This window comes from Morone saxatilis, unplaced genomic scaffold (assembly GCF_004916995.1).
Source record: "Morone saxatilis isolate NCDOM2014 unplaced genomic scaffold, NCSU_SB_2.0 Contig20, whole genome shotgun sequence".
Lineage (NCBI taxonomy): Eukaryota > Metazoa > Chordata > Actinopteri > Moronidae > Morone > Morone saxatilis.
Window position 1 is genome coordinate 21,914,217 of NW_023339763.1, and position 11,192 is coordinate 21,925,408.

The 11,192-nt window shown below is 39.2% G+C and overlaps 2 protein-coding genes across 4 annotated transcripts in view; both read right to left on the reverse strand.

The window, feature by feature from the left end:
* Window positions 1-7,088, reverse strand: part of tmprss2 (transmembrane serine protease 2) — a 9,178-nt gene extending 2,090 nt beyond the window's left edge. The window contains exons 1-13 of one of the 2 annotated variants that reach the window (XM_035665992.1): window positions 6,922-7,088; window positions 6,573-6,648; window positions 6,233-6,425; window positions 4,457-4,549; window positions 4,223-4,336; window positions 3,992-4,121; window positions 2,422-2,538; window positions 2,234-2,274; window positions 1,894-2,062; window positions 1,568-1,740; window positions 1,388-1,483; window positions 1,018-1,160; window positions 590-742 (exon numbers count right to left, since the gene is read on the reverse strand). In XM_035665992.1, the coding sequence (XP_035521885.1) occupies window positions 590-742; window positions 1,018-1,160; window positions 1,388-1,483; window positions 1,568-1,740; window positions 1,894-2,062; window positions 2,234-2,274; window positions 2,422-2,538; window positions 3,992-4,121; window positions 4,223-4,336; window positions 4,457-4,549; window positions 6,233-6,425; window positions 6,573-6,648; window positions 6,922-7,073 (1,650 nt within the window). In that variant the 5' untranslated portion in view covers window positions 7,074-7,088. The remainder of the gene's footprint in view (window positions 1-589; window positions 743-1,017; window positions 1,161-1,387; window positions 1,484-1,567; window positions 1,741-1,893; window positions 2,063-2,233; window positions 2,275-2,421; window positions 2,539-3,991; window positions 4,122-4,222; window positions 4,337-4,456; window positions 4,550-6,232; window positions 6,426-6,572; window positions 6,649-6,921) is intronic. The other variant, XM_035665993.1, reaches the window with a different exon arrangement.
* A 1,875-nt stretch (window positions 7,089-8,963) lies between these two features.
* The window catches only part of acat1 (acetyl-CoA acetyltransferase 1), a 7,700-nt gene continuing 5,471 nt past the window's right edge, over window positions 8,964-11,192 (reverse strand). For both annotated transcript variants that reach the window (XM_035666558.1, XM_035666559.1), the window contains 2 exons: window positions 10,632-10,789; window positions 8,964-9,371 (listed from right to left, as the gene is read on the reverse strand). In XM_035666558.1, coding sequence (XP_035522451.1) covers window positions 9,251-9,371; window positions 10,632-10,789 — 279 coding nt within the window. In that variant the 3' untranslated portion in view covers window positions 8,964-9,250. The remainder of the gene's footprint in view (window positions 9,372-10,631; window positions 10,790-11,192) is intronic.

An 11,192-nucleotide genomic window follows, 5' to 3' on the forward strand; every position in this document is an offset into this window, starting at 1 on the left:
GGTCCCTAATTAAAGCGCTGCAAGCAGCATTGGGCGGGACCTCGCACTCCACGCGACTCGGGGCGTGGCGCGGCCGCGTCACGTGCCGTCGTAACACGTGCGGACCACAACATGAAATTTTCACGTCACCCAACTCCCAAGCCCTCATCGCCAGATTACTCTATGTTGTCACGCGTGTTTCAGACACTGCAAAATGATTCAAGCTTTCATGGAGAGACTCAGTGCGAAAGGTGAAATTCAGCGACACACAGTTTGACGCACAGTAAATGAACTTACGATCACCAATGTGTGTAGATTGCAGTGATCGAATATGAAGTCAGCATAATCAAATCTGTAGGAGTTAGTTAAAACAGAAGCCCTTAAATGCCGGAAATGGCATCACAGTTTGAGATTCGATTCAACCTGGCCAACTTTGATGGTAAAAAACACATTTGCCATAAAAATACTGAAATGATTTGTTAGGATTCCTTATTATGTTGTAAGGTATAGGCATTGTTAGGTATTTGCCATCTATAGCTACCAGATTGTTTCTACTCAAATTTGTACAGAATACAGAGAATTACAGGTCTGTTGCATTAACATACTGTACCTGCATTTGTTCATATACCCAGTTGAGGAAGTAGGTGACATTGCCATAGACTCCTGGCTTGTTCCTCCAAGCACATCCAATCCCCCAGCTTGTGTCCCCTGCCAGCCACCAAACATTTCCTTCTTTGACCACCAGGGGCCCTCCACTGTCACCCTGCAGCATACAGGAGGTATAAGTATCTTAGGTTAGTGCATGTGGGTCTGACTTAGGCCAGCTTTTGGGACACATCTCAGACCAGTTAATTGGGGGTGGCTTGTCCAATTGGGGACAAAAGCTGTGTACCCAATTTGGAAAAAGGTGATTTTTAAGTGAGTGGTTATGGTTAGGGTAAGGGTAAGGGTAAGTCTCCAGGAAATGAATGTAAGTCTATATAGTGATGCTAAAACACAACAAGTAAACATCAGTGTATGTGTGTGTGCGCCACAAACCTGACACGTGTCGACTCCTCCCTGCAGGTTGCCAGCACAGATCATGGTCTCAGTGATTTGTTCGTCTAACACATCAGGTTTGTTGCAGATCTCTCTGCTGTAAATGGTCACCTGGGCCTGATTTAGTCTGTCAGGAGATGGCCCTGGAAAAAAAAATTAATGATTGTACACCCACAGTTAGCTCAGTCATGCATAAAAAAGCACTGTTCCATTACTTGTACTTTAAACCTTAAAAAGCAAATGACCCCTGACACACTTGAACAAATAATCTACAGGGAGGGATGAAAAGTACATGTTCAGAAAATGTTTGCTGGTTTCTCAGTCAACATGGTATGTATTCTTGGACATACATATGTAATGTTTGGCTCACCAGATGAGCGCAAGACTCCCCATCCTGTAATCCAGGCTTGCTGTCCAGCAGGGAGGTCCATGGCAATGTTTGGGAGACACACTGGCTTCACTGTTCCTGAAAGAAATGTGTATCATCAACGTGGGAAAAGACCATCACGATTCAACTAATGAAATATGGATTTTACTGGCAAGTGTTTACTTGTAAATGTTAGAGGTGTATCAAGCTTTAGGAGAGCAATGTCGTTGTCATTAGTTCTTGTGTCAAATTTTCCATGACTAATGATTTTGCGAACTGCTTTGCCAGCGCCAAAGCTCAGTCTTTCCAAGCTCACGTCACCAGAGTATACCATCCACATTCCAGGATCAGAGTACCTGCCATGAGGTAAAATAGTCAAACATGAGGAACACAAATCTCAAATTATTTTCTGAATGTCCATCAAAAGACAGTAAAAGACAGTAATAAAAACAAAAACAAACAAGACAAATGACATGAAGGGCCTAATGGTGTAAAGACTAGGCACTCACGTTTGGAAGCAGTGTGCAGCAGATAGGATCCAGTAAGGGCTGATGATGGAGCCTCCACAAATATGTTGATTATAAATCTGGAGACTGACCTGCCATGGCCAGGCTCCATTTACTGCCTCCGTACCACCCACGATACGAGTGTTGGGGGCTGCTGAACTCTCTCCACATTCTGAGGATGGAGTAAAAGACCTCTTAAAAGATATTTGTTCCCCCTTATCCAGAGGAAGTCTGGATAACTAGCCACTGCTAAATCCCATTTTTAGGACATCTTTGCACATATCACCTTAATTCATACATATTGTATTGGTGTAGTTATGTCCCTGTTAAACCAGTAGCTTACCAATACAGTGAAGTTTGACAACTCTGGCTGAGCAAGTTCGGCTGCAAAAAAAAAGGATGACAAAATTATTTTTCAAAACAATCCGAAACATGATAGTTAACATTTATTTTGGAGCTGCACAACGGGAAATAAGATTGGTTCAGCTCCCAGTGGGAATTTGCAGTGATACATTAGGCAGGCTGTAATACCTGTAAGTGAGCTGTGAATGTATATATGATACATGGTCACTTCCAGTCTTCAGCTTCATGTATCCCTTCCAGGCTTGAGAACCTGCACTGGTTTGGGTATAGGACACATAATCCTGCCTGCGGGATGAAGATAGACACAAAGACAAAGGTAAGAGCAATATACTAAGATTGGGGTGCAGGACCTTTAAAAAAGGTTTTTATATCAGCCAGTGAAGTCATTCGATGTCCAGGGGCATTTCCAGAGGGGGGGCCTAGAGTGGCATTGGCCTACCACATTATCCTTACCTCTTTCACCCCTGACAAAACTGGCAAGGCCTTTTTCAAAGGGATCCTTTGACCTCTGACCTCAAGAAATCAGAATGAAAATGGCTTCTATGGGTACCCGCAAGTCACCCCTTTGCAGACATTCACACTTTATAGTAATTCAATGCAGTAAATTGCATGTGGCATAAATGTGTTATTTCGCATAGTTAATTATATTTCTGCATACTGGGGTCCATAAACAGTATTGGAATTGTATAAATTGGGACTGACTGGAAAACTGAGACACGTACTTCTTGTCACCCCTGTATAATTCAGTGCCCCTTTTGTTCCACCCCAGTCAAAAGTCTGGAAACACCCCCACCAACGTCCTACCTGAATACAGCTATGAAAAATTTGTGCAATGTAAAATATATTTTTTCTTAAATGTACAACAAGGAATTTTTAACGGTAATGAAACGGTCTCAATTTAATACTGATGCCACTATATGACCTACATAAAGAAACAAGACCCTCAGTGAGAAGACTGCTGATTTCTATATAGTTATGCTTGGCATGGGGGTGGGGGTCAGTCAGATTCCCATGAATCAGACAAAACTAGGTGGTAGAAACATTACTGCTTTTGTCCAAAAGGGATTCCCGGAATCAACACAAAATAAACATTCCTTGTAGGGGCTTTAAAGGTCCAGTGTTGAATCTGAATGTAGCGGTGAAATTGCAGATTACAACCATTTGAATACAGTTCAGCCAAGTGTGACGGAAAAACTACAGTGGCTGCAAAATTTGTGAAAAATGCTCTCAAGAGCCAGTGTTTGTAGAACCATGGTGGTTCAACATGGTGGACTCCGTAGAAGGTGATCCACTCCCTCTGTAGATAAAAACAGCTCATTCTAAGGTAGCAAAAATGATTCTTATTTTCAGGTGATTATACACTAATGAAAACCTTTCTATGGATATTATATTCAATTTCTGTCCACAGATCCTCCTAAATGGTACACACTGGACCTTAAATGAATCAGTTCAACAGTTTAAGCAATTAATATATCAACTGTCACTTAAAACGTAATATGTGTACTGGGTCTTGCTGCTTCATGTTGCTGCTAATCTTCAAATAATCTCAATGGTTTTTTCAATGGCAGCACCATATGAACTTTCAAATGTTGTGGCTTTCCTTTCTGAACACATGAGAACACATGATGGTAAAAAACACTGAAACCTGTAAGGTACGAGCAGCAACATAAGCTCTGGCTTTCAAAAACCCATTGCTCATGCTGGGGACATGAACAATAATGAAGAAGACAATCAGCACCTCTTGTACCCCATGTGCTCACACACAGCTATTGCATAGTTGTTGTCCCAGTTCTCTGCACACACCGGAGTCCACATCTGGCTCTCAGATGAGTAACTTTCCAGCATGAAGTTGGTCCCGTGGAGGCGGACTGTGAAGCACAAAACAATACAATACTATGCAGTTTACTGATGTGATGGCAGATACAGTGTGTATGTATGGAAGAGTGGGAAGTTGATTTGAATGCCCTACAGCACTGGGATTCATCCTCTCCATGAGAACAGTCCCTAACACCATCACACCACTGGGAGGGGCTTAGACACTTCCCACTCCTGCACAATGTCCCCAGTAAACACTGGTAGTATACTGCAAACACACACAAACAGTATAGAGTTCACATACAAGAGCACGCAGGAATCTGCTTACATGATCATCACATATCAAAAATGATATAATGAACCTACAAAGATCTTCAAATTCACTTACAGAAGTACCAGAGCAAGAGGCCAGCCACTGCCAGGACAAGAAGCACACACAGAGATGCACACAGTATATATTTCCAGTGACATGTCTTTATACCTGCAAGGCAAGACCAAAACAGTCATTAATAGGGCTGAAATATATCTGGTATATATGTATGCAGTGGTAAAATTGGTTATGTAAAAATGAAATGCAAAATTGCATAGTCTAGATTTACATAGTGTCACACATGCAAATATTAGATTTGAGTTGATGGTACAAACTCTACTGCATCTCATCCCAAAAATTAATTAATTCTCAAAATGTTTCTTTTTGTGAAGGCTTTTGGAAATGTTTGATATATGTTTCTTATTATACAGTTTTTATTCCTATTTATTTGTTTTTATTAAATGTATAGTTTTTACCTCCTCTGTTGTGCATGTCCTTTGGGCCTTACTATTTTATCAGCTTTGCATGGTTTTCATTTCTTTTTGTAAAGCATTTTGTGACACTGTTAAGAAATGTGAATAGAAATGTGCTATATTAAGAAAGTTATTATTAATAGTAATAATTATCACACAGCCCATGCAAAGCGCTATGTATTCAGTCACCAATGCAGTCAAACATGGCCATAATGGGGAATGAAGCAGAGGATTAAAACTCTCAGATAATTTACTGGCTTACTCTCCTTATCTCAGCAAGTAGCGCATCTCTGGTCTACAGCAAGACTTCACAGCTTTTTCTGAACAGCGGCCACAAGTGACAGTTATGGTATAGTATTTATTATACTGTACATCATTGGTTCCCAAGTGTTTTCTTTAAGGGACTCTTTTTCTATGACTAAATGACTTATATTTTATGGATATTACATATTATTTTCAAAACTGTACAATGAACCCAAACAGTGAACTCAGTAACTCAGTGAATTCTGAATTCTGAGCAGATTATTATTATTTTAAGAATTTAAAAAAATCATAAATACTTAAATATAAATGCTTGGCCATTGTTCTATTAGACATTTTCTTTACTTTAGACTCACTTTTCTTCACAGAAGTGAACCAAATGCTGAGATAAAGGCCTACTGTGTACAGTTTTTTTTTACACCTCTTAAAATCAAGAAGGCCTTGTGACTCCCCAGGAAACTTTGGTGTCCCCAAGGTTGGGATGATAGAACAGTAGCATAACTAGTGCAGAATCATAAAGTTAGCAAACCCACTCTTATATACATCATAGATGGTAAGATTCACCGATTCAAATCGGTGCACTAGCATAAGAGTTCAAAATGTGATTGTACTGATTAAAAAAGTGTGCACCGGATCACTGAACTATTTTTACCTTATTGAATTGCATTGCATCATATTCTTTATTTCCTATTTCTTACATTGGCCTCAGTGATGGAGATGCACATCCCTAGTACACAGCAATATCTATTGAATGTTTTTTAACACTAGCTTTATTAGCTGCAATAAGCTAGTACTAGGCCAGGTATGACTGCAGCAGCAAAACCTCTGAGTGGATTAAAGGGTGTGTTTTGTGGCTTATGAATTCAACTTTTCATTTGTGAGAGGAAGAATATGTTATTTAACATTTTAAGAGCTACATCCACACACTTCATGTTCACATTAACACGTTCTGTTAAAGTGAAGTTAATGATTCATTGAAACTACAATAGATGTCTTCATTCATATGAGTGGATATTTGCTTTGTGACTGACAGGAAGCCATTGTTTACCCACATTTCTATTCCACACCGTATCACTTTACAGAAGGCTTGTGACAAAACATGAGTCAAACATTACTGTACCTTTCCTTTGTCCTGTGTTATGTGGCATCCCAGGTGTTGCAGTGTGGTGAGTGTTGATGGTTTGGGGGACGGCAGCAACGTAGCTAGGGGTCTCTTGTGGGAGGTTAGGGTATATACCCTGCTGTGGGGCAAATGGAGGAGGTCTTCCTTCCTCCTGCTGAAACCCCATGTTGTCATAGATGGGATAATTTGTCTGGAGGCGCAGTAAAGAGAGTAAGTAAAATCCTTCATTAAATGTTAACATATGTAGTAAACTAAGTAAAGAATTAAAAAAGAGAAAACTATATTAAAACAACAGACATTTAAAGGCGTTGCCTTTCACTACAAAAGCTAAACTTACCTGATTAGTATTCATACTGAAACTGGTTACACTGCCTGGGAAAGCAAATTTGGAAGAGGTTCTTCTGCTTTTCTTTCTTGTAATAAAAATGTTTCAATTACTGGTCATAAAAACAGTACATGACACATATTGAAACAGAGTAACAATCATTCAAGAAATATCCATGAAACAAAAAGATCATTGAGCAACTTGTTTATTAGAATGTTAGGTCACAAGAAGTAACTAACCTAAACACATTAATACTCATCAGAAAAGTACAGTGCGGGTCACACATTACCCAAGCAGGCTGGCTTACTTTGACTTTGTAAAAAATAGTTATCCACATACTACTTACTGGTTTTCCACCTACCTTGAAATTACTTCCTCCAGCACTCTGATCCTGTCTGTCACTGCACTCCCAGTTTCTGTCTCATGTTCATGCCATTCCTCCATATAATCAACAGCTATGACCACACCTTTTTCCTCTTCCTGCACAAGCCAGCCTTTGGTGGGCCACTTCATTTAAACAACACTTGACATGGACAAACAGCAGGTATTGATGAAGGCCAGCACTACTCATTATCTTCTGTTCAAAGGCAGGCTCTCAGATAAGATAAATGAAGTGAACACAATGACTGTGTTTATCCAGCAGTGGGCTCCATTGATTTGTGACGGGAAAGCCTATTTCAGTTCAGCAGTGTGATATATTGTTTCATATGCATCATGGTGCTGTGTATCTTACTGTACAGGTTTATGGTAACTCTGTGCACCAGTAATTGCATTCCACCTGCCACATGTCTGAGCAGCAAACATCTGTGTGTGATGCTGCAACATTTAACAACAATACTCCTGCAACTGTACAGAAACACAGCCATAAATCAAGTGGCATTCATTTCTCGAAAGTTACTAACATGTTAGGCAATGCTTTCAACAACAACCCAAGTTGCCACACCTGTTACCATCCCTGTGTGACGGAAGAGAGAGAGGAGGAACTAGAGGAGTCAAAAGGCGGTAAGTGGTCACTGCTTGTTTGACATACCAAAAGATGCCATTCAGACAGGGCTTTATAGGATTAAAAAAAAAGTGGAAAGGGATAATAGACTTGGTTCTTACTTTATGCAGGCTTTTGTTTGTCCTCCTAAAGAGCGCCTTGTGTGTTTAATCAGTAACATCTAAACAAATAGCCATGCAGGCTCAAAAATACTGAGGACCAAAGGACTTTCAGACCCTGTTAATATTTAACCCAATGCCTGACTGTGTTAACCGGCAGGAAAGAAGGGAATGAAAGCATCATCCAGCAAGAGACTCTGAACATAACGTCCTACTGAGTGACATCAGCTCAAACTTTGTATATGTTTTAAAGTATTGCATAAGTACATAAGGGGGGTAGATGTACAAGTCCTATGACAGCATTTACAAACTTTACATAATTTCTTATGATATATAAGACACAACAGGAAACAGCAGCTAAATCGTGCAAAAGCATGCACTGCATAAAGAAACAAGGTCAAATGTGATCCAGCAAGACGTGTAAATGTACACACTGAGGGGATCACTAGCTGTACATTCACTTATTATGGAATAATACAGCTTGAGTCAAAAGTTCACCCACCCCACCCCTCAATTTGTAGCAATCATTAACAATGACAGAAGGAACAAAACTAATTAAATGTTGACTTTTAGTGACAAAGGTTAGAACAATATCATCAGAAAACCTTTCCCTACATAAATCCTATTCATGCCACTTTGTTCCATTCTATATTTCCCACCCTTGTTATCCAAGCCCCACAGTTGGAGAACCACTGGCCTTAAAGGCTCCATGAAGGCGACCTGTAGATAAATGTCTCATTCTGAGGTAATAAAGACACAATGAATCTTATATTCAAGTGATTATACACCAATATAAGTGTAATATTAGATTCCATTTCTGCCAATTGAGCTATCTAAACATTACAAACTAGATCTTTTTTATAAGCTCAGTTTTATGTGTCCATTAATATAATTTTAATTAATTCTTAAACTTTTTCTGATAAGTTCCATTTGATACATTTTTGCTGCTTTGGACATTACAAACAAATATTCACCTCCATTGTATTGAGGAAAAAAGGAAACAGCAGACATTTTAAAGACCTGTCAAACCCTCAACTGGTAAAACTTAAACCTCCCTATACATAGAAAACTTGCTGCATATAGATAATATTCTTCTTCAACATGAACAAGTAGTAGTAAGCACTACGACAATTGCAACATCTAGTGGCCACCCTGAAAATGACAGGGCCAAATATATTACTGTAATATCCTTTTTTTAGATTAAGCATAACATATTAAAACCAGAGCAGAGTAATGATTTATTGTAGCAATTATTGTAGGTCAAACCTTCAGTAACAAAGAACATCAATAAAACGACATTGGTTTCATAAAAACTATTTATTGAACCATCACTTCAGAGTTAAATATTCATCTTTAATAGGTTTTATCAAACAAAGGAGTGTTTTAAACACTGGAGTCATGAAGTCACGTGGGTCAAGTCCTACTTTGCTGTTTGAGTAAGGCCACTGGCATTGAAGTTGTAACAGATGCATTCTTCACAGTAAAAGGTGAGTTTACAGAGGTCTTAACCATCTGGAGCCAACAGGTAGTCCACACACAGAATAACGAAGAGTGTTTCAGGGAGAGACAGAAGTTTCCTATCAAGTTTCCTACAGTTTCTGGATCAGAATGGATGAAGCTCCACCACCTCCATTGCAGATGCCCGCCAGCCCGTACTGGCCTGGCTTCAGGTTGTGCACCATGTGACCCACAATTCTTGCCCCAGACATCCTGACAGGAGAAGAGACAAAGTATAAGTTAATATCCAGGACATTTTTGTACATTTACTGAAATGTATGTTCTAAAATGCTGTTGTTGATTTTCTGTGCACAGGAAGAGATGCATTGAGTTTTCTGCAGTTCCTGTAGTTTTATTACAAATAAAGCTCTACAAAGCACTCCCTCTGTCCTCTGTGACACAGAAGTTGATGTCATCATTGCTTTTCCAGCAGTGGAGGAGATGAGAGAAGCCGCTCTTAAGAGGCGCTGCAGCAAGGACCCAGACCCACACACGATGAGCCACCAGGGCACCCCAAATTAAAGATTTATTTTGACCAGTCCAGAGTTAGTGATTATGAGATCAGTGGAAATACTAAGAGTGAGTTTTATTTTGTCTCTGTCCACTCTGAATCAAGTTATAATGTTGTTGACATTGATATGGGAAGTACAATTATTGTTTTTGTCTATGGAGTCTGGTGGCAAACAATAGCAATATTACAGCTGTGTCAGGTTAAACAAATGCTTTTAGGGGTCCTTTCCATAATGTTGTCAGATACTTAGAACAATCTGAGCCTGTCATTGACTAAAACCAGCACTGTTAGTTGACATATTTTGAAACGTTAGCTTACACTGCAGCCCTTTTCACACATATTTTCACATCCAACTGTGAATTAAGGCTTTATTTTGACCAAACCAGCGTTGGTTGTTAAAAAGATTGTAGAAAAACTAACTAACTGGTTTTACTGGGTTTTATTTTGTTTCTGTAACACTGATCTGATCTGAGATGTTGATGCTCTAGGCATTCAGTGGCAAGTGAACTTTGCATTTATAACCTTTAAAGTACATAAGATACTTGAAGAAATACAAACAAAAGCCACTCATTTAGAAATGTTTCACAAAACAACAACAAAAAAATGATTTAGTTTAAAGATTAAAACAAGTGATGCAGCAGTTAAATGCTGGCCTTTCTTGCGTTTTGATGTCCATAAGGTCAACATACTTACTTTTTGATAATTTGTCTGAACTGCTTTGTCAGTTAAAGCTGATTCTTTTGTCTCCTACTCTACTGAATGGCTAAACATAACAGAAAGGAAAAAGGTAGATGAAAAATGGAGGAGATATTTTTTTGGAAAACAGGAAACTCCTCGTTCCTCATCTGCGTTTATTTAATCCTGGGAAAATCTAAGTGGTAGTATTCGTTATTTTCTCTTCATTCCACGTCACATCCCAGATCTCTTCCAGAGGTCTGTACCATCCCCTCTCAGCTGCTTACCCAATGGGGTGTCCCAGTGACACAGCTCCCCCGTTCACGTTGACTTTTGCAGGGTCAATGTCCAACATCTTGATGTTGGCCAACACAACCACACTGAAGGCCTCGTTGATCTCCCACATGGCGATGTCATCCTTCTTCAGCCCTGCTGCGTCCAGAACCTGACAGACATGGTGGAAGTGTGAGGAGGTTTGAACCGAACTGCATCCACAAAGTTGAGTATGGTTCCATATAGAGCACATCTTTTGACAGTTTGGTAAAATAATTCTCTTTAGGACTTTAACACTAAAAAAAATATTAGATGCCTCTGAACCTTAGTGACAAACCTGGATCATATAATTTGGATTTTTACATTTTATATTGCGCACATTTGATCAGAATCCACACATTAACATAAAACACAACAACTCAACAAAAGGAAAATGCTCAAGCAACTTTCATGTTCTCTACCCTGCCAACTGCCATATTTCCTGGGATGAGCAACTTAAATGTGTAATAATAATAATAATAATAATAATAATAATAATAATAATAATAACAATAACAACAACAACAACAACAACA